The 23,999-nt window shown below is 43.8% G+C and overlaps 1 protein-coding gene across 4 annotated transcripts in view; it reads right to left on the bottom strand.

The window, feature by feature from the left end:
- The window catches only part of HDAC5 (histone deacetylase 5), a 149,837-nt gene that overhangs the window by 102,159 nt on the left and 23,679 nt on the right, over positions 1-23,999 (bottom strand). For 2 of the 4 annotated variants that reach the window (XM_054992577.1, XM_054992578.1), the window contains exon 3: positions 131-202. The exons of 1 other annotated variant lie outside the window; for it this stretch is intronic. In XM_054992577.1, the coding sequence (XP_054848552.1) occupies positions 131-202 (72 nt within the window). Of the gene's footprint in view, positions 1-130; positions 282-23,999 lie in introns of those variants that run through there. One more of the 4 variants, XM_054992576.1, reaches the window with a different exon arrangement.

Here is a 23,999-nt window from a genome sequence, read left to right on the forward strand (position 1 = left end):
AGTCTTTTGAAACAAACAAGAACATTATCTTGGATTCCCTGTATGTTAGCTCCTCTGTCCCAATGTCCAAACAAAACCTCAAGCACACTTGACTTCTTTACTTTTGGGCACACCTGTGCACAAAACTCACCTGCCACAGGTATGGCATGGATCTGTGCTCGTGACAGGAGCTCCAGCGATGGTTCGCGTCCAGAAACTCCATCTGAAGAGAAACACGATTCAGTTTCATAAATCGTCTGCAACATCTCTGGCAGTCCCCACGCCGAGGATACAAGAAGCATGCCAAGGAGCTATCACGCACTGCTGGTTATCCACTTCAGATTCCCTTTATGACAATCCGTTGCACAACCAAAAGGCTCAGGGAGTTGTCTGTTTTTGTGCTATATAGCCATCTCAAGCTAGTCAACATCCCCCTCTTATTCCAGACACAAACATATACAGTTGTCCTCTTTGTGGAAGCGTCTTGTCGGAAAGTTAATTGTCTCTCAGCAATGAGGGGAGGGGGAAACAAAACAAACAAACAAAAAACCCGCCAAGACTAAATTAAAGCTACCAGGAAAGGAAAATAATTGCTTTTTGTTTCTGCATGCGGAAATCTTCTTGCGGGGAGGTGAGGAGGGGATGAAAGACAACTGTTTTCTCAACTCCAGAGAAAAGGGCTAGACAAATCTCAAGATGCAGAGGGAGGCAGAGGCAACAGATAAGCGAAGGGGGAGAAGGTTTTACACCTCAGGTGCAATTTGACTCACGCAACACCTCCTTAGCCACAACAGAGGTGAAAAGATTAAAAAAAAAAAACCCACAAAACCCAGAATGGTGACTCTCTAGTCTCAAGAAGAGATCGCCAGCAAAAGGAAGGCTGTTGTTTTTCTTGCAAAGATCCCCCTTTCCCAAGGCACAAACATCAGATCCCTTCACGCGATTTTGTTTCTCCCCATTCCTGCCACCGAACGAGATGGCTTCTGTCGGGGGTGACCTGAAATAGAACGTGGGGAGGGGCCAGCTATAAATAAACCCAGCCGAGCTCTCTGGGAGCCGGGGATGGTTCAGGCGAAAGGAGCTGCCTGCCTATCAGAAGCTGCATTTCAACCACAGGGGTCAGTGGAAGAGATTCCCTGGAGGAAAGGCTGCCAAGCCGAGGAAAGGAAGGGGAGGCAAGAACAAAAGGGGGCGGAATGGCCACTTCTGTGTCATGGATGCCAGAGTCCACCTACGGTTCCTGGATTTATTAAAGGCCAATGTTCTTAAAGGGGGTATTCCCAGTTAAAAAAAAAAACTCTAGACTTTTTTAAAGAACAAAAATAAATCAAAAGGTGGTAATCCTAAAACTGTATGGGAAACAAGATCAAGGCAACGTATACTTCATACTAAAAATAAAAGCCAAATTCTGCACCAAGGTAACCAGAATGTTATGTCCACAACAGCCTAACAATTTATACATGGCAGTCACATTTACAAGCTGTATCCTTCCAGTCAGCAAAAATCCTGGTCTGTCTCTTCCCAAGCTTCAGAAAGCCTTCCAAGATTATATCAGGCATTGCATTACCTATCTTCATAATTGTAAAAGCTACAAACATTGTTTTTATTTTTGTTAATCTGAATTAGGGCTACCAAAGGAGACAGGAGCGGTTCTTAGGGGAGGTAACAAGGACTCCCTAATCATTCTGACCAAGCTAGCAAAGCAGACTCACTTGAGTCTGTAGATGGATTCCACATAAGAATGTTCCTTCACATAAAAAACCACTCCATACCAAAAGAAAACTAGTATAGCAGGGGGATAGATGCTCCCTGATGTGCTGGGTTTCTGTTCCAAAATGTGATACATCTATGCTTTTTCACTTGCTGTCTGGCACAGTTCATTCTATCATCTCATTATCCTGCATATATGAACCACGTCTTAATACTAAACCACAGCAACCAACAGACTGGTGTGCGCCTGATCAGGAGGTATCAAAAGGGGCATACCAACTTCTCACATGCATTTTATTTCCTTAGCACCTGCTTCCACAAGGGCCTGTGGTCGAGCAGCTTTTAATTCCCCAATCCATTTCACTGGATCTGTTTTCCCCCTCCCCTCCAGGTCAAAGACACTTGCACACACATTGTTAGACAACGCTTTGGCACCATCCATTCAAGCAAACCCTGCTGGTGGTCCCCAAAGCAGAATTAGCAACATTCCAGTTGTTGTTTCATGAGCAACAAATAATTTCTGATCCAACTGCAACCCAGTAAAAGCTAGTTCGTGTGTTTGTAACCTATGGCTCTAGATAAACATGTTCAGAACCAAACACAGCTCTTTTCAAAAAAGAATACACATTAAATTACACTGGAGGAGCAGGAGAGATGGCAGCATAACCAGTATGCGAGGGGAAAAGCAGACAAAAGGTTTTATAGACCTTGATGACTTCTTAGAGATGCTTCACCAAAAAGGGAAATGATGGAGGTGAACCGTTGCCAGTAATACAAGTGTGAACCATGCACAGATTTATGCCCATTCTCTAAAACAATCAGCCGGGGTGCCCATGAGTATATTTATTACTGATTGTGAGAACTTCCTAATAAAAGATTGGCAACCGCCTGGGTTGCCAGCCTCCAGGTAGTGGCTGGAGATCTCCCGGAATTACAACTGGTCTCCAGGCCACAGAGATCAGTTCATCTGGAGAAAATGGCTACTTTGGAGGGTGGACTGTATGAAATTATGCCATGCCAAGGTCCTTTCCCTCCCCAAACCCCACTTTCTCCAGGTTTCACCCCCTAGATCTCCAGGAATTTCCTAACTTGGAGCTGGCAACCAATTATTTATTAATCAACATGTCACTTATCTGTAATGCCAAGTTGCACAATTTTGATGATGCAAAAGGCTTTCTTACACTGGCTCTCTGTTGATCGTTCACTCTGCATTTTGATGTGATTTTAATTTTAAAGGCTTGCTGACACTAGCTCCTCCAAGGCTGCAATTGACATGTAACCACGATTAAGGAAAAGAATCTATTTGAACTCTGGGGTTTTCCACATAGGGCTTTTCTGTTGGTTCTGGCCCCATTCTGCTTTGGTTTATCCACTGATTTCCATACGCAATTTTTTGCCTTTTGTTTTCACTTCATACTCTCCCCCATATTTTCCAGTTCTTCTGAGACCACTTTTACCCCAACCTTTTTCTGGAATCCGATTTCGAGTCAATTTTTTTCTTCATATATAATGTTTCTTTCTGTTTTGTTTGTTCTACCCATTCCCGCCCATTTTGAATCCACTTTTCGACTGGGTGTTCATCATTGTCAAACCATTCCCCACATCCTTCCCACCCTGGTTTTGTTTTGATTTCCTTATATTATCAATTTCATATTGATATATGGGTGCAGCAGGTTCTCTAAATCCCCAGCATTTTTTAAAAAGTCTCCAGCCCCTTCCCTTGTAGAGATAAGCTTTTTCTTTAGATCTCTGCAAGGGAAGGGGCAAGAGACTTACTATTTTATTTTAAATGAAAGCTGGGAATTCAGAGAACCTGCTGCACCCATTATTACAGGGATAGGTTAATATATCAATATGAAATTGACATTTTAAAAAAAAATTGCAAAAGTCCTGAAGGCTCAGGGATGGGAAGATGGCCACTTCTGGCACCAGAAAAAACAGTGTGGTTTGAAAAGCACATAGCTGCTGCTGCTCTGAGCTCTGTCACAACAGAAGCTGGTTTGCCCCATCTGTACCAGCCTCCACCTTCTGGCTCTGGGTCAGCCTGGGTTGGGCTCTCCAGTTTGGACTAGGAGGACTTGGACATGGGTAGTGGAGCTGCTCCTCTTTTAGGCTTCCCCATGCAGACTGGCAATATGTTCATTTTCTTTCTTTTTAAAAAAACCCAGCCATTATATCAATATAAGCATATGAAAAAATAATTAAAAGGGGTGTGCCATGACAGCATTGATGCCACCAATGGCAACAGCCCCCCTGCTTGAAACCCCTGATTATTTAGGGCATGGGAGGAAGAAAATAACCATCTCCACTCCCATACAAATGCAAAGGGAGGGCAGATGTGCAGAAGAACTGTACCCAAACCAACTCCAATGCTTGTGGATCAACTGCTAAAAAAATCAAGAATAAGTCAAGCATAAGGAAAAACTCCTAGTCTCCCTTGCTTCTCCCTTCCTCATAGTCATAACTAGAATTTTGGTGAAACACTAACTGAGGTTTAGCAGAGAAATACAAATATTAGCATGTACATTAACCAGAAGTTTGTCTTCCTGCTCCCTCTATCCAAGATTCTAAACCTGGATTATATCCTAGATTTAGGATCCAGTTTAATGAAAGAAAAGGAATTAAATTTGGTTAGCCCACACACCTGCATTGGTACATCCTGAGGAACCAATGTTAATTCTTAACCATGATTCTCAGTGTGAGAAAAGAAGGGGAGAAACACAGCCTGGCCACAATCTATGTCCTTGTGCAAATTTCTTACCTGTTGTTACAGATGATAGCTGAATGTAGTCCAACAGTACCATCCTAAGCAGAATTACTACGACCACTGAAATGACCCTAGAAATGTAATTCTGCTTAGGAAGGCACTGCAAGTTTCCCACCAACTTAGCTTTCACTGCCCAGCCCAAACCCAGAGCTCAGCTTTAGGGCAAGTGTGAGGAATCTGCAGAATGTTTATTTACTGGGACAAAACTACACATAATTCTGGAGATTTTTGACCAACATGTAACTAAAAAAACCTCAAGGAGCAGTAGTATGGGTTTAGGACCACGATGCTAGGAAAGGTGTGTCCCCTCCCCCACTTCCCATGTCTTGTTTTCTAATCAAAACCATCCCTCTTCCCTGGGTTTTTAAAAAAGTCCTGAAACTGAAATAAAATAGACACAATACAGGTACCTACCATTTTTCTGTATGAGAAGCTGCTGAAGACACCTAATGTTCAAGAAACAGCACTGGAAGGGACTGGACTAAGCCGCCTTTCACAGCAATAGAAACTAATTCTGTATTACAGCCCATCCACAGCTGCTTTTTGAGGCTAAATTGCACACCATGGGATTCAAACATATCCCCATAATCACATTTAGTTTGGCTCTAAGATGTTCTAAACTTAACAATCTTGTCACCTTAACTAAAAACACTTCAGGACAATTTACAGCAAATAAAAGAAAGTGTTAATTAAATCTGTTTCAGTTAGGGAAGGTGGAATAACCACACTTCCAGCACTGAACCACCATTCAATTAAAGCTGACTTGACCTCCTGAGTTTGTATACTGCATATTGCATGCAAATATGCAACAAACATAGCAGTTCTGATATTAAAAAATACTTTTTTGTGTTTCTAAGTCTCACCCAGTTGTGGGGGAAGATAATTTCTCATGACAGTTTCTCCTATGTAAGAAAGAAGGCAGTGCCTTCTAAGATGGTGCCTGCCACCTGCATGTTTTATGTGGACTTGTATTAAAAATAGTTAACTGAGGATCCACAAATTCACTCATCATGTGTAGGTAAGCCTGTATAGGTAAATGTGGCAAACCTGGCCCTCACCAAGACCTGATGAAAAGCAGTTGAACATCTCCAAAGCACAGCATCACTGCTAGGTCAACATAAACTCATTAGGAGGGCTGAGAACTTAGTCCACGTTGCACAGTACACACTGGGTACACGACAAGTACCTTAGAAAGATAGTACAACACGGACAAGTTGATCTGAGAGAACTGAGGAAGTGGTTAGAGTGCTGAACTAGGATCTAGGAGACCTATGTTTGAATCCCTATTCTGCCATGGAAGCTTGCTGGGGGACCTTGTTGTGAAATGGAGATAAGGAAAATTATGTAAGCCCCTTTGTGTCTCCATTGGAGAACAAGGCAAGTAAAATAAAATAAAATAAAAGAGCTTTGATTTTGACTGCCCTGTAATCCTGGTTTTATTGCTCTGTTGATGGTGTGTACTATAACTGCTCAGACTGCTTTGTTTTTAACTGTGTCATCTGCCTTGAGCCTAAGTGAGAAAGGTGAAGTATAAATAAAATAAAACCCAATCTGGTGTCAAAGACAAACCCAGCAATTTCTCATAGGAGCAGGGCCGGCGCGCCCATTGAGGCCAGGTAGGAGGTGGCCTCAGGCGCGAGGGCACCGGAGGGACGCCAGAGGGGGTGTTGGGGGCGGAGGCACGTGCCGCGTAGCTGGCATGGCTGGGCCACCGCCGCCACCGCCACACGCCCCCTGCTGGGCGCAGCAGCTGCGAGCCACTGCCAGGGCGGTGTGTGGAGCGCGGAGCAGCCTCCGCCCGCCACCCCAGCCATCCGTTGGCCAATGCCCCGGCTTGCGCTGTGTGATGGCATCATCGCGTGATGATGTCATCACACAGTCCATGGCGTGCGCGAGCACAGTGCGTGCATGCTGGGGGTTGGCCACAGGCGCCAGAAACCCTGGCGCCGGCAGTGCATAGGAGAACAGGTAAAGTCTCAGCAAGCCCCAATGTTAGCAAGTTAATGTCTGCAGTTGATTTTTATTTTAAAATCTGCTTAATTGGGATGCTCATTTTTAATCAACCCAAAATTTTCAACAAATTGCCCTGACTAACTAACAGTGTGATTCTATGCATAACTACTCCAGTCTTAAGCACCTTGATTTCAGTGGGCTAGGACTGGGGAACTTCTGTGTAAGGCTGCATGAATATTCCATGGCTGGCTCCACAAAGGAAGGGTGGTGGGAAAAGCAGCACAGCAGAAGCAGCGGCAAGAAGCAGCGGCATCTACACAACGCTATTTCCCTACACTGCTTGCTGCTAGTGCCATCATCCTTGTTGTGTTGATGGAAAAGCGCTGATTCAACTGAGAATCTTCCCCTTACTGGAACCCCATCCTTACCCTGCAATAGCAGAGCCACAACTTAGGTTGTTTTTTAAAAGGTCTGGTCTGTGTGTGAGCATTTACACATGTGTGACTTACGGCGACTCCAAAGAGTTTTCAAGGCAAGATGCAAACAGAGGTGGTTTTGCCATTGCCTGCCTCTACATAGTAATCTGAATTTCCTGGTAGTCTCCCATCCAAGTATTAATCAGTGCCAACCACGTATTAATCAGGGCTGACCCTGCTTAGCTTCCGAGATCTGACCAGATCAGGCTAGTCTGGGCCAAGTGAGGGAAATGCCAAAGCTGAGTGACACCATTTTGAATATGGCACTAAGCTCCGCCACCCCTTTGGATTGGCTGCAGGCAGAGCTCTCCTATGAGTTCTGGCTTAAAAGGGAAAGTTCTGGGAGCCAACAAGTGTGTGGCCCATAGTATGACCAGTTTCTCCCCTGGGGCACATTTACCAGGTAAGGTAAGACAGTGATTGAGTTCTTTTCTTGTACGTCTCACTGAGCCTTGTCACTGAGCCTCCTGACCATTTATGTGTTATATGTTTGTATTAGTGGTTTTGATTGTTGGCTGCCTTGGGACTCTAAGTTGGGTGGAAAGGTGGCCTATAAATTTGTTAAATAAAATAAAGCTCTTCTAAACTCACTGACTTCAACAGAAGGGGGTTGTTTAGTATTACACTGCAGCATTACGGCTGAGATTCTGGTAGTGCCGGGGATTTCTGGGCCTCAAATGTTCTTGGGGAGATGGAGAAACACAGAGAACCCTAAAGCCAAAAGAGTTTTATGGCACCTTGAAAACAAGCAAGTCTAGTGTAAGCTGTCATGGGCTGCAGCCTCATTAGCAAATACCCCAGAAAACTCACAGGGCATTACAAACATCAATTTATGAATGTTGCTACTAGGGGAGACTTCGGAAGTTGTATTGTCGAAGGCTTTCACGGCCGGAGAATGATGGTTGTTGTGGGTTTTCCGGGCTGTATTGCCGTGGTCTTGGCATTGTAGTTCCTGACGTTTTGCCAGCGAAACACCTCTGAAGATGCCAGCCACAGCTGTTGGCGAAACGTCAGGAACTACAATGCCAAAACCACGGCAATACAGCCCAGAAAACCCACAACAACCATACTTCAGAAGTTGTTTCTTCCTCACTTTGGTGAAGTTTAGAACTGTGATCCCTGGAAGTACCATGGCCCTCACCGATGGGTTTTCCTAGTGGCCACTTTTTCAACAAAGCATCTCTTCTCCAAAGCAAAAGAGGCAATCCCTCTGCCTCAATGGAGCTTTGGAAATACCCAGAATGAATCCACCTCTGTGTACACAGGGAGCACCCATTCAGAAACAGCTGCCTCCATTTGTAGATGGAGCTTGTCTCCCCCATTTTCTGATAGGCCCCAGCTTTGTTTTTATTTTCCTTCTCACTCAGCTTCCCCATCTCTAGCTGTTTGCATATGAATGGGGGCAGGGAGGAAGAGCTTGGCAGGAAGAACAAACTTGTTTGCCAGTTTTCACATGCAGCGTAATTACCCTCAGGCAGAGGGGAAAAGGGACACCAAACTGGCTACAAATTCCAGAGGGTAGCTGGGCTAGTCCACTGCAGCCAAAACAACAAAGGGTCATGTGCTACCTGAAAGACTAACATGTTTATTGTGGCATTTAATTTTTTTAATACTTCATTTATACTCCACCTTGCTTCCCAATGGGGACCCCAAAGCAGCTTACATCATTCTCTGCTCCTATATTTTATCTGCTATACAACCCTGCAAGTAGATACCCCTCAGTTGCCTGCCTATGGCAAGCAATCTCCTGGGAGTTGCCCGCCAATCACCAGTGAGGAAGCGGCAAACCCCTCAGAGATCGCCCGCCTCCAGCAAGCAACCCAAGAAAGCAAGCACCGGGCACACTCCCGGCGGGGCGTGACAACATAACTTCCTGAAGTAATGTCATCGTGCCCTCTGTGGGTGTGCTCCCGACTTTGCTGGGGCCAAATGGGCCAAAATCACAACAGATAGCAACAAGTAAGTCCCAGTTGTGCACACACACACCCCTCATCAGGAGGGTATAGGGACCTGGGAACCCTACCCGCGAGACTGGTTGTGCTGAGAACATGAGACTGGCATGCTTCCATAGTACAGTGAGAATCTAACCTGGTTCACTCAGATCTAGTCTGTTGCTCTTGCCACTACACCACATGGTTTACAATAATTAATTCGATTAGTTTTGTTCAGCCAGAGCCCATAGCCGCAGTAGCTAACAACGGAGCAGAACAAACAGGCTAGAAACAAACTTAAAGAAAATATTATAGCAGTCAGGCAAAATGGAGCGATCTTAAGAATCCTTTCCTGAGAGTAAGACCTATTCAGAGCTGAATTTATACACAAGCTAAGTAAACTACAGTTCAGGGTCTCAGGTTATTGGGAGCTTCTAAATAAATATTTAAAAGGCTAACATTACTAGATTACCATTTGGGGGGCAATTTTATGGGGCCTGTTATACTTTATCTTAGGGCCCCAGCATATCTTAATCAGGCCCTGGCCTCATTTAGTAGATCCAAGTAGGATTCTGAAGTTGGGTTGCCAGGTCCCTCTCCCCTCCTGCTGGAAGTGACATCACTGCACTGGAAGTGACATCACTGCGCTGGCTATGCAAGCGCTCCTGTACTCCGCACAGGGCCAATTTGGCCAGTTGGGGCTCAAATTATCCCAAACAAAGGGTGGGAACGCTCCCACAGCCAGCACAGCGTCACTTCCGGAAGTGATGTCACCAAAACACTTCCCCAGGGAGCGCGCACATGGCACGTGTTCCCTGGGTGTCTGCCAATGGCAGACAATCTCTGGGGGGGGGCTTACTGTCTTCCGCAGATTGCTGGGCAATCAGTGAGTGAGGGGGCAAATCCCTGGGAGTTTGCCTGCCACTGGCAGGCACCTGGGAACCTTATTCTGAGGAGGCCTGTTTAGTATGGTGCTGAACAAGAACTTTCTCCCCAGATCTCTAATATGGAGCCATCTAAGTTGATTAGCTTATATTGGCTATAAGCCTGAGGCAGGGAACTTTTAAAAACATTTACTCTAACTTTAGAAACATTTACTGTACCTTTAAAAAAATTAATGCTAAACAATAACAACATTAACTGAAGCCCTTACACCCTAATCAAAGAAACATACAGGCCCCAATACAAATTCATGACAGGGTGTAACAACAACCAGGGCTTTTTTTCAGGGGGAACGCGAGGGAAGGGAGTTCCGGAATCTCTTGAAAATGGTCACATGGCTGGTGGCCCCACCCCGATCTCCAGACAGAGGGGAGTTGAGATTGCCCTCCGCACCGCTGAGCGGCATGGAGGGCAATCTAAACTCCCCTCTGCCTGGAGATCAGGGGGCGGGGCCACTAGCCATGTGACCATTTTCTCTGAGGGCAACCCACTGAGTTCCACCCAGGGGCGGCGCAAGGGTCTGCCACGCTTGCGGCCGGCTGGCCGGGTGCCCCTGCGCGCGCACGAGCGCGCACGCACACACCGGCCCATGTGATGACGTTACGTGTGATGTCATCACGGGAGCACGCGCGCCGCCGCCGGCCCTATTGCTGCGGCGGGCGGCCTCCAAGCTCTCCCGCTCGGTTGCCTGCGCCGCCGCAGATGCCTGCCCGCGGTGGCTGCGCCTGGCTGGGGGTTTGTGCTGGCGGCGGCAGCGGCGCGGGGTGGGAGGGATAGGAGGCTGGTGCTTTGTGGCGCGCGCTCCCGCCCGCCGCGCCTCCTCCGGCGCTCCCTCCGACACCCTGCGCCTGCGGCCACCGCCTACCTGGCTTTAATAGGCACGCTGGCCCTGGTTCCACCACCTCTTTTCCCAGAAAAAAAGCCCTGACAACAACACTATACGTTTTTCTTTGGACATTTGTGATCAAGTTTGCATTGTAAATTCCATGCATGTGGGGGCCCACTCTGGATTGGGATTATGGCATATAAAGAGAGGTAAGCTTATGTCCTCCCTCTGCTCTATTTCAAGACTTTAAAAAAGCCCTCCCAGAGTTGATATTGCCCCACTGGGGAAACATAGATGTACCCCATCAGTACACTTGGAGCGCCTAGTTCTGTTTCAGGTCATGAAAATGGCAAAGGGTGGAAGGCTTAAACCATTTCACTTTGTATGCCATGATCTTTATCCCAAGCAGGCCCACATGTGCCTGGGATTAAGTTCCTAGCATGGAAGGCATTGCACAAACCTGGGGGAAATGTAACGTGTAGACCATACAGATAGAGTGAAGAAACTTTTTTTTTGTCCAGCCTTGACTGAAACGCAGATAAGCCAAGGGAAGCTATTTGAAATTCTCATTGTCTTCTCAGCTACCTGCCCGACCATGTCACTTGCTTACACTCATAATTATTTCAATTGTGTAACGCACCTTCAGTTACAATGAGAAAAATGGACTACAATGAAATAAATAATAACAGTCACCTTAAGACGACTGAACTTTCTGTATGTGAGAAAAATATAGTAGTAGAAATTAAACAGTTATTTTTTCACCTTATTCTTTTCAATGACAGATTCTGGAACAAGGGGATTTAGTTCATTTTGTCTGGAGGTACGAGCTTCTGAGGCACATTTGTCAAAACATAAGTGAACTTTGTGTGATGGGCAATCTCCCCCCTCTTATTTTGACGGCTCATCTGTTTCTTTGGCTCATTAACATTTTTTAGAATTCTAGTCTTATGAAAGAAACGCGAGGTTTGAAATCTACATAATAGAAGACTCTTGGAGGTTTTGAAATCTACGTAATAACTAAGATTCAGATGTTTAGAAAATCAGTTTTACTATCCAGTGTCTGACCACAGAAATCAGGTCATCATTGGCTCAGGAAACCACACAGCTTCCATGGTCAACCACCCCTCCCAAACATGGACCACCTTTAAAAGACTAAGGAGGGGTGCGTGGAAACTTTTATGCCATAAGGAAAAAAATTCCCCACTTATCCAAATAAATGTTATTTCTTTCCCTTCATAAATAATAGTATCTAATTTTGAACAATCCTTAAATCTGTACATATTCAGACTTTGTCTAACCCAGTTCCTCTTGATGGGGGGGCATAATTTGGGTGGCGGGCATACAGGTCCCTTCAGGGGGCAATCTACAAATTGGAGGACAGCTTTCTGAATTTTGGATAGCCCTTTTTGATAATCAGCCCAGAAGAGGGGTTTTATACTGACTGATGGACTGCTGTTCACTCCACCCTGAGAATAAAATTCCAGATTCCTCCCCCAGGCCCTTAAAAAAAAAAACAGAACACGGCAAACCAGAATCAAAATTAAGATTATGAAGTGATCTGATGGCTATCAGGGCACAAGGGTCTCACTTAATATATGGCTTTGCATCTTATACTTATGTAAATAAAGCTGTTTGGCTTGGGGTGCTGCTTTATATCCCAAAATTTTTACTTGTGACTTGTGACTCAGTGATAATACTGTATTCTAGACTGGTAGAAGTGGATTAAAGGTTAAGAGCTTTAACAGAGAACCAGACCAGGAAGCATCACTTACAAACAATCAACATTTTTGTGGCGGTTAGGACTACCTGAATCAGTTGACAGTATTCTCTACTTGCACTGCTGTCCCTTAAACCCAATGTCTCATGAACAGACTTGAGGACAACATTTTCATCAGTCAACAAGCTGATTATAGATAAACTAGCAACCAAGCCTGTTGTAAAAAACAACGGGCTCTAGAAAATGGCCTCCAGAGGGCCGTACCAGTGCACTAGGCCTTCCCTGGCCTCCGGAGAGCTGTGCTGCCTTACTGAACCTTCCTGCCACTGCACCGGGTCTTCCTAGGCTTCCAGAGGGCCGCACTGGCCCGCCAGGACTTCTCAAACCTCTGGAGAGCCACGTCGGTCCTTTCCGCCACTACGCTGAGCCTTCCTGGGCCTCCGGAGGCCCCAAGGAGGCAGCCATGGCAGCGGGAAGGCAAGCCGTGTGCCCATGCAGGGATAAAAAGCGAGTCATTGCCAACACGGCTTGCCTTTTATATAACTGCCTTTTATATAATTTGCCAAAAGTCCCTAACTTTTGTGTAGAATATCTACTAGTGTTTTCACACTGCACCTACCTGCATCTTGACAATTTCTATAAATCTTAGGTCTGGATGGCTGAGATACTAACCATAAAACATCTAATAATGGACTTCATAAGATTCATGCAAAGTGATAGCACTTTTCAAAAGATTGATTGCCAAACTTCCAAAGATATTAACCACTCTATTCCACTGGGATTATTTTGATATCTTATTATAAAATAATAATTTCCAAATCTTGTCATACTTGTTCTTAACATTTCCTCACAGTGACATTACTTAATTGAAAGCATTAAAAGGAAATTCTTCAATTTGTCTTTGGGCTATTTTTGCTTTACAATCTAACTGGTAGATTCACAAGTCAGAATTGCTTTCTGACATCAATCTTGGAACTGTAGACTATGCAACCTCACACATCACTGTAAGACCTGCCAAAATAATAAATTGCATTCATAATTAAGTAATCTGCAAATCTTGGCTTTGTTCTTTATTTAAGAACTATTCATCTATGCCTTCCAGCCCTAAAATTTTTTATTAGAAACTGAGTCCAGCAGCTCTTTAGAGACCAACAAGATTTTCAGGGCATAAACTTTCAAGAGTCAAATCTCCCTTCTTCAGATACCGGATGTCATAATCCTGGGCCTGTAGACCTCAAGGAAGCCCATGCCTGGCTGGATTCATCCCAAGTCTTTCTCCACTATTGATCTTTCTCCTTTGTTTTTTTTATCATCTGCAACCTGTCCATAAAGCCAGGGCTGCACTTAGACCTGAAAAATGGTACCTAAATTTCATAGTGTTAATTGCCCAGGTCATTCCTCATTCCAGAGGTCAACCACGTCATCAACAGGAGCACCAACAGTATCAGCAGAAAAATCATCTCCATTTGTCTTCAGGCAGCTTGGCTCACCATGCGGGCAAGGACTGTTTGCCAGTCTACTGCAGTTCACCCATCCTGGACACATGCAGGGTTTCAAAGCTTTTCAAGTGTCCTGAAGGGCTGCCTGAAAGAGAGCTGGGGGCATGCAGTAGGATGCACTGCATGTGCCATATCCTTGTTATGTACTGTGGAAGTGGATGTCCGGTTATGGATGAAATACAAAGTTTCTGTTCCACAGAAAGAGAACAAAGAGCAAGAACCAGAAGCCTTCCTCTAGTGAAGAGGCAAATTCTACCAGTGGAAAGCTTCCTGTATCAAAGGCAGGTGTTATTAGTGGAACACAATATTTGTGATCCAGCCCTTGGACTTTTATCATGCTCACACTCACAACAGCGCTGAGAGCACTGACGTGGGCCTACGTATATAGTTACAATCTGTTTATTACAGTTTCCAGGGCTGTTGTGCTGCAAAGCAATCATGCTAGATAGGCTAAATGTGGGATATGAAGCATGGACAAACTCCCAGTGCGTATACATGGTCCCAGCTTGTACATAGTGTATTTTGCCTTCTTTTCCTAACATCATTTAATTACTGGAAATTTAAATCTGAAAATTTTCCAATTCAAATTTTCCTGGAATATTCACATCACTGCACATGAGACTTTTCCTGTTCTCCTGATGGGGATGTAAGATTTGCCTATGACCTTACATGGCAATGGCCAAGTCCAGTTTTTCTATCATCCCCAGGTATTCCCTTTTGTAGTCAATCCAGTAACAAAGCACACATAGAAACCTACTGAGAGCTGCTTTTCAGATCCCTACATCCCACATGCTAAAGGGATAGGTCACCACTGGATATCAGTGGAGCCACTTGGATATTTCTGGGTAGGTCAAGAGCGAGCCCTGTATTTATCAGCCATGTTAATTCAAAACCTAGACTTTTAAAATAGCCCAGGGATATTTATAGGATTTCTGCCCATTCTATCTCTCCCTCTACACCCTCCTCATGCGCTTTCGGACTTAACGTCAGAGAAGTTATTTATGGAGACATGAGTGAAGGAGAGGCCAGAGGACCCCTTTCATCCACACACACCCTTTTTTGCAAGCCTGGCCTTTCAGATCACGTCAAAGGAGAGGGTCACAATACAAGGAAAGGAGATATCCCACATGGCTGCCCTTCCTAGTATGAGGCCTTGGTTTTCACCCCAGAGAGACTGTCATACACCATAGAGCTGCCCATCTGAGCCTGAAAACAGAAATGGTGCCTTCCAAAGTCCTTAAAGGGGATTTTCAAGAGGACTTTCCCCCTTCCAATGGAATGAATGCTCAGTTTTACTCATTTGCTACATAGGCTCCAGACTTCTCCACGCCATGCCCCCCCGCCCGGTAAACCTGCTGTGGCAACAGCCCATTTCCCAGTATTCAAAAAGCTATCTTTTTGTCTACAGGACAATGAAATTTTCTTCTCCACTGAGCGCATAATGTAAGAAACACAAATAACGACTTATTGGGCTTGACTCTGATGTGGCTGTCTGAATAACCGTTGGGGATCCTTGCACTTCTGCACTCCTCTCTTCCATTCCCACATGGACAGCTAATTAGAGATTTCTGCTTGGTGGCAAGCTATGTGTGGTTTGCACATTGCATGTAAATCAGGAGTCCAAGTAGAATAAACCGTGGTTTGGAATTCTGGTTTGCAGGTTATATACAGAACATATTTTATCAGTTTGGATGCAAAATAAAATTATGGTTTCCCCAAAGTGAGGAAATGCCTAATTATCTGGTTGTACAAGAGATGGGGAAGGAGAAGGTGTGCAAACTCAAGGATCCCCAAGATTCATTCATACAGTGGTACACTATTATGGTCTGCCATTATATCTGATCCAAAACATGGCCAGTTATATGAAGTTTCTCAATATATACACTTTAACAACAAAAATGATGGAATAGATGGAAAAATAAATGTGAACAGGCTATCATCTTCAGAGGATTATGGTTAAGATTTTCTTTTCCTCTATATAATTTTCTGCATTCTTTTAAGAATAAGGATATTTTGCCTACTTCGTTTTTCCAAACCACTGTAAGGTATTTGATGAAATACTGTCTCTTCTGTCCATCTTGTGAAGTTATAGTACTGAATTAGTCTGTAACATTACTTCATCACTGACTGATAAACAAAACTGAGTATATCCAGCGTTGGCTAGGGTGCTGGAGGTGGAGAGGCAACAACCAGCCCTCCCCTCCTACTCCTGGCACTTCTAGTCCCAGAGGGTAGCACAGGTAGCCTGCTCTTTTCCTCCCTCTCTCTATCCACAGGGCGGGGCAGATACTTCCCTGTGGTATGAGAGGAGGCATTGCCAAGTGAGCCAAAAATGCTAGGGATGAAACTGCTGCCTGATTCAGTGAACCTAGAAAGATGGACAGTGGTGCCAATGAGGTCAGTATTGTACATTCAATCACTCACTAGAAACATTCAAAGAAAAATCATGTATCTAGTTCTAAGCTTGGCCTCAGAGCAAGGATAAAAAAAATCTGTACAATGGAACCAGATACAGAAAGTGGAGATGTTTCCACAAACCCAGTTTTACAGAAAAGACCCAAAAGTAAAGCGTATGTGTAAAAAACCATTTTTCACATATGTTGACCAGATTCTTTACCTGGACATTGTTTCACCATTCCACTAATCTCAACAAAGGCATCCCACCCACCCCCACTGCCCCCGTCCCATCAAGTATGAATTCACCATTTGAAAGTTCACCTGTTGCACAACATAATGTTGCCAGAGCAAACCATGAATGCTTTTAAAATAGCACTGAAAAATGCTGCCAATCTTCCCCCCCACCCTTCAGTCATTGTATCTAATACATAACCCCAGCCCAGTCTCTTTCTTTCAGCCTAACCCATCTCAGAGGATTGTTGTTGAGGATAAAATGGAGGAGGAGAGATCCCTGTATACTGCCCTGAACAACTTGGGGGGGGGGAATGACATAGAAGGAAAGAAAAAGTACCTGAGGAAGGCCTATAAGCTAGTCACAGAAGCCAAAGCCTGTTCCTTCATTCAGAAACTGATATTTAGGGGTATACTGCCTCTTACCACGGAGGCTTTGCTTAACTGTCACAGTAATAGTCAATAATGGGTTCATCTCCTGTAAATTCCATCTGTGATTTATCCTCTGAATTCTAATCACCTTCTAAAGCCATCTAAGCTAATAGCCACCATTGCATCTGAATGAAGAACTTCCTTGTCAATGAAAACCTATACACAGTTACTCCAGTTTAAGTTCACTGATTTCAGTGGATTAAACTGGAACAACTCTGTGCAGGATTGCAACATTTGTCATGAATCTCCATGGCCCATGGGGAAACCTGAGTTATATTATGAGAGGAAAAGATAAAAGTTCACTCTAATCACTAAACATCCAGTCTGATGAAGGGTTTCTGGGAGAATTCAAAAGCCTTCATGCTGTTCTGTGATATTTTGGTTGCTCCTAATAGTTTACACTACTTCGTCTTGGAATTTTCCTGCAGACCAACACAGCTAGCTACAGTCTTTGTCTATCCCTCTATTCATTCCTCCTCCTCCTCCCTGTATTCAGGGTATATAAATAGCTGTACTGAGGAAACAGGAACCTCAGAGAAGGGTAAAATATATGATACAGAAGTCTGAGAGAAAAGAGAGGAGACAGCAAGTGGTCTCCAAGGACCCCTTTCCTGGTAACTTGCCAACCAAACTAGACTAGCACCACCTAGTGACTGCTGTTACTTGACAGCGCAGCTACTGATATTATTAAATCGTTTGTTAAGACCACCTGGGCTCTAGGTAGTATCTGGAAAACCAACAAGGCCTACAAAGAAGAACACGATATAGCCTTCAATTAGCCAGATTGTGACCTCACACCTAAATCAAGTAGAGAAAAGGACTGGGGAGGGGAGAAATTTGGCATCACTTATGTAAACATCCTTGAACTAAAAACATCAGCGGATATATATATAGCTAGCAACTTCACTGGCCACTTTATACATCTGCTTTATACAACATGCTGCATGGAAAAGAAAAAAAATTAAGCCTTTATGGTGCCACAGGACTCTTTCTTGATTCTAGACAATGCTAACCGAAGGTGACCTATTGTTCATTTTAAGGGATCTTGATGATCAAAAAGCAGACAGCAGTCATGTGAGCTAGTGGGGGGGGGGATTAAATTATAACCACCAATTTGCAGCCTATTGAGCAAGTCACAGTAGATGAAGAGGAAGAATTTTACACAATATCTAACTTGGGCAGAAAGAGAATCAAAAAGACTATTCTGCCCAGTAGTTGTCAGAATGAGGATTTCCATTCCTTTCTGAAGTTTACAAAGCAAGAAAAAATGAAGATGTATTTGCCTTCCTTCCTGGCATGTCTGAGGGGAGACTCATAAGATTCAGTATTATAATTTGGTATATTCAGTTCAGCCACCCATCCATGACAATTGCCTAGTCACAGTCACAGCAAACCAGAGATTTGAACATACTTTCTTCTTTACCAAATCATATAGTCTACGCCAGTAACTTCCAAACAGTGGGCTGTGGCACATGAGTGCACTCAGGGGTGGATTGGCCATTAAGGCCAGTGGGAAAATTCCCAGTGGGCTGTTTGCCTGCCCTCGCCAATGTGGCCACTCCAGCCTGGAGGCCATCTAACCCTGTTGTGGCCACCCTAGGCCAAAAAGAGGAACAGGTATGAGTCCCCACTGTCATGAGCTGGAGCCAAAGAAAAGGAGGCACCTTCTCATCACAGTGAAGAATGCAAACAAGTTCTTTGCCCAGCCAGTCCTGGCCTCACCACAGAGCAGGAAGTGCCTGGCTAGTCCTGGCCTCACAATGGCAAAGTATGTGCCAAGCCTGGAGAAGGAAGAGTCAGGCTAGTCCTTACCATATCCAGCCTCATGGGTTGGCCAAGCTCCTCCTGCTCATGGCCTGGCTGGGCACACCCTCCTTCGAGATGTCAGGGGCTGGGACTCCTTTCCAGGGCCGTTTCCTCCTCCTCAATACAACCCTGAGTGCACCGCACATGGGGCTGAAATTTACTTTATTATGATGATCAGGATCCCCAATCCTTTTGAGCCTGCAGGCACCTTAGGAATTCTGAAAGGAGGTGGTGAGCACCACTTCAAAATGGCTGCTGCAGAAGGTAAAGCCAAATCCCAAAATGGGGAGAAAAAGATTAGGGGAAAAAAGAAGGTAAGCCTGATGGGGAGAATGGAATCACATACTTACTAAGGAAACCCTGGATGCTTACCAGCCATGGAAAGCACTTTCATTTGAATGAGGGCCGTCACCCTACCTTAAAATGACTTCACTTACTTTCTGAAAAGTTTGGTGGGTGCCAGGCATCAGGGTACTCAAAGGCACCATGTTGGGGAATCCTTATTTAGACTGGAAAACTACAGAAAGGAACCACAGGGCCTAGCATATTTTATATGCTTTTAACAACACACAGTTATGATGGTGGACCCATCCACTACTCAAGCACCCTGAAGACAGCAGAGAACTCCTACAGGACTGATCCTCTCTCTCTCCCACTTCAACAGTGCAATCTTAAGCAGAGATGAACCCAAATTCATTGACTTCAGTTGACCTAGAAGGGTGTAACTCTACTTAGGACTGCAGCTCACTTAGGGAGTAAGAATGCGCCATAATCACCTATGGTTGACAAATGTGAGGAAACCCAGAAGCGCTGAAACTTCTGAGAAATCATAGATCCATCCTAAACTCTGACTGACTGGGCAAACAGATGGGTAGGATTACGAGAAATAATAAGAACTATCCTATCCCACGGTCACAAGGATAATGCTGACCATTATTCTACAAAGTGATCAAAAGAATGGCTCAGTTCAGACACAGCACAAAGCCATGATTTAATTTGACTATGTTAGCATGGCTGTCTGAATGCAGGTCAACTCCTAGCTAGGGATAGTTAGGGCATGTTAAACTAAGGTTTTAATCTACAGTATGATGCTTATTAACCACAATTATTGTTAATTATGGTTTCATATAATGTATGAATGTGGGCATCCTGGATTTATCTTAGCTTCTTCCCAGGTGCTGCCCTCACATGTTCTCTGGCTACAAAATCTCTCCGCAAGATCAAAGGTGATGAAAACGGCATCTGTCAAGGTAATAAGGATTTGAGTGATTATAAAACAAATCCTGGTTTCATAAACTAACCACAGTTTAAAAAACCCCTGTGCTCTCGGTTATCAACAGCCTGGGAAATTGTTCTGACCATTATGTCATACAGCAAGACCCTTGGCCAAAGGATCTAAATGTATGAGTAGGCACAGAAGTGTTAAATAGCAGTAAGGGGGCACAAATAGAGGATTGTTCAAGAAACATGATGAGTACTTTCACTCAAATCACTAAAACCACCTCTGAGCCTCTTACTCTATGAATGTCATTTTATGTGGGATGAAGAGCAGTTTAAAAGAGAGGCACTTTAAAATTCATTATTTCTCCATTCTAGCAATGAGGGAAAAGCAACAAATCAATCAATCAATCTTGTACAGTCAAGTTAGGCACACATAAAACCAGCAAAATCAATGGGTGCTGACACCTAACTCTGAACAGGATTTCTGCCATAAGCTGAATTCACATTTGCTAATTAAACGGTTTTACAGGGACTGTTGATATGAATGTGTGAAAAAACTGAGGCAGTTTTAGAATTCTGAATTCATGGATAGCCAAGTAGGAAGGCTGATATACAATCAGCCTCCCTTAGACTGAAATCACATATGCATTTTACAGGGATGTGTCACAGAGGATGACCCAAAGGTAAGAAGCAGTTCTGGAAAAGTCTGAGGCTTAAAAAAGGGCAGATGTATTTATAATGTCACTACTAATGCAGAAACAAAACAACCAACAAAACTGGAAGTTGTATTTTTATATTGAAACTATTTATAACACCACAGTGGCAGCTATTCTAGGCAGAGGAAGCAGCAGGTCAGAATAATGGAAGTAGGAAGTGGTGGCAAAGATGGCTGACAGGAAGTGACCTTGAGTGCAGCAGATGGATATGGATGCCAGAACAGACATAGTCAGGGTAAGACATGTAAGTTACTGTCTAAAGACTAGAATTTGTAGGCATATCAATGGAACAAAGATAAATATGTGATCTTAAATGTATATGAACTCCAAATCTTATAGAGCTTTACACTGGGACTTGGTATGATGTTCCTATCCTTTCTTAAAACTGTACTATTCCATGGGCAGTCCTATAATGAGAAGTGAATTAGAAGATTTGGATACCATTAAAGGGTAGTGCATTGCTGGTTATGCAACTTAGTGTAATTTATTTACGGAGATACCCTTTTTAGATTGTCCTACTTTGCCCCCAAAATATTTTACTTGCATCAATGAATTCCGTTTTTTGTCCCCCCTACCGCCCAATCATATATTAAAGCTTGATTCTGGATCTACGAGGCCTACAAACATTTAAAATGAATGCCAAGACAGTTTATATGACATATTAACAGAAACCTCCAGTTGCCTTCCTAATCATTCATATTAGTATACAAGTAACTTTGGTATGAAGATAAATAAAGAATATAGGAATAAAAATTATATGTTTTCCATGAAATTAACATTTTCCATTTGTTGTTTATGTGTTTCAAGCTCTGCCAAGCTGGAGTGAACTGCACATGCTGGAGTGAACTGCCAAGGTGAAAGATGGTGCCAGGATACTTAGCACCACATTGATTCTCCTCACAAATTCAATCTTTATAGCTTTTTTTTCCTTTCAGTTTTCACTCAATTTGTCAACTTACAAAGAAAGAGGGCTACATTTTTCTCCTAGAGAGAGATAGGATGGAGACCAAGCTGAGCTACCATCTTGTCAGGGACTCAACAGGATGGACTTATTCCTCCTCCACAGCACTTTCTTTTTTTCATTTATCTGACTTCATAATCAGCTCTTTTACACCCAGTCCATTTTGAGGTCTCCCTTCAAAGACAACCTGGAGACTCCAGTTGGTGCAGAATGCTGCAGCTTGATTATAATTAGGAGCTAGGTGGAGCATGCATATCACTTCCGTTCTGCAGTCACTCCATTGGCTGCCCCATCAATTCAAGGTTATGGCTATTACATACAAAGTCAGCCTTTCATAGTCTTGACCCTTCAAAGCTGCAGGAACACCTCTATCCTTTTGCTCCACCATGGCAGCTTCACTCATCAGAAAAGGGCCTTCTGTATGTGCCACTCTATAAATGGGCAAAATCAACCGCTACCCATACACACACGTTCTCTGTAGTGGCCGTCACCTATGGAACAGCCTGCAGGAAGAGTTCAAAAAGCTCCCACTCTCCTGGCTTTTCACAAACTGTGCATAACTGAATTGTTCAGGAGGGCTTTTTTACACAGCTAATAGGGCTGTACTGTAAAGAATTGTTTAGAGAGATTCTCCGGTAAACGGATAGGGCACGTAGACTGTGCTACTGCGCACTGCCTGTTATTGTTGTTTATTATTTCATCATTGCTCATGTTTTATCTCAACACTGTTTCAGTTCTGTATCAGATTTCAGCTCATTTTCAAATTGTACTGCAATCTATACCCTATTGTATTGTTTATTATAAGTCCCAGCTGTTGATCGTACTGAATTACACTGTGTAATCCACCTTGAGTCTCAGTGAGAATGGTGGACTAAAAATAATGTAAATAAAAATACTGTGCTTCACAGGCTCAAACTAAAGCTGTCAAACATCAAACCCTAGAAAACAAGAAAACAGAACCTACGGAACCAGAAAATCCTGAACAGAGGGGTTATAGTTCAGTGGTAGAACATCAGCTTTGCATGCAGAAGGTCCCAAATTTTCCTGTTTAAAGGATTGGGTGATGCGAGACCCCAACCTGAGACCCTAGAAAGCTATTGCCAGTCCAAGTATATAACACTGGCCTTGACAGCCCAGTAGCCAAAATAAGGCAGCTTGTATATATTCAGGACAGTACATTTATTCATTGCTTTTTATCACTACCACCCTAGCTGATGAACTGGTTTTGAAGGGATGAGGGAACAAAAAAAATTCCCACAAGCCCTTCCTTCTGCCAAAGCCAATTCTAGAATTAGGGGATAGACAGCAAATATTTCATCCCCCTTCCCATCAAATGTAGATTGGGAGAGGGAATCGGGAAGCAATGCATAATCTCACCACTCTGTTCCAAACAAGTTCCCAGATTAGGGTTTCTTGGTCATACTCACACTCTAGCATGACAGTAAAACCAAGCATGACAGAATTCTGCAATCTAGCTTTATATAATAAAAGAGACAGAACATACGTATTACCATCCCCCCAACAACTTAAATAAGTTTCCGTCAGTGAATAAATGTCATCAGGGCTTTTTTTCAGGGGGAATGCGGTGGAACGGAGTTCCGGAACCTCTTCAAAATACTTGGCAATAGTGCTTGAAAGTAGTATTATTTCAAAGAATCCTGTGTATTTTTTCCTCATTTCCCTCTTGAGAGTTCCACCACCTCTTTTCCCAGGAAAAAAACCCTGAATGTCATCATATGAGTTCTTCATAAAGAAAACAATATGCAATGTATTTAATATATAATGGAAAAGAATGTTCCACTTGCATATTTGATAAGATATAATTGTGCACCCATTAATGGTAACATGAGGGACAGTCAACAAATTGATATCCACTTCCTTGCCTTTGCCTCATGCTTATCTTCTCTCAAACACCACTCCCAATGTCTAACATCCATTGCTAGTACAGCTACCTGAACCGGTCAGCATCAATCTCCCGGTGAATATGAAAAAGCAATCCAGGAGATTTTGACAGGGTATTTTAAGAAAATATGCCTTCCCCCCCACCCCCCACCCCACCCCTCACTATCTGCCTGCCTTCTGCCCCCCTACCTTCAAGATCTGGCTCCTCCTTTTCTTGCAAAAGCAAATTTAAAGACATTCTGACAAGCCACACAAGCCTGGTGTGGCTTCCTAAATGTTCCACAAATAGGGAAAGAGCACTAAGTGTTCCAGTTCCTGGGGAAAGAGGGAAAGGGGTAGCATGGCATGGAGATAGAAAAAGAATAATCTGGAATCGCTTTATTCAGAGTTGGCAATTTTATTTATTTAGATCAGTGATACTCATTCAGTGGCTTGGGAATCACATATGGCTCTTTGACATGCCACCTGTGGCTCTTCTGAGTACCGATATGATTGTTGCCCCATGTTTCAGGGAAGTGGGCAAAGTAAGGCCA

The sequence above is a fragment of the Eublepharis macularius genome, chromosome 12, assembly GCF_028583425.1.
Source record: "Eublepharis macularius isolate TG4126 chromosome 12, MPM_Emac_v1.0, whole genome shotgun sequence".
Classification (NCBI taxonomy): Eukaryota; Metazoa; Chordata; class Lepidosauria; order Squamata; family Eublepharidae; genus Eublepharis; species Eublepharis macularius.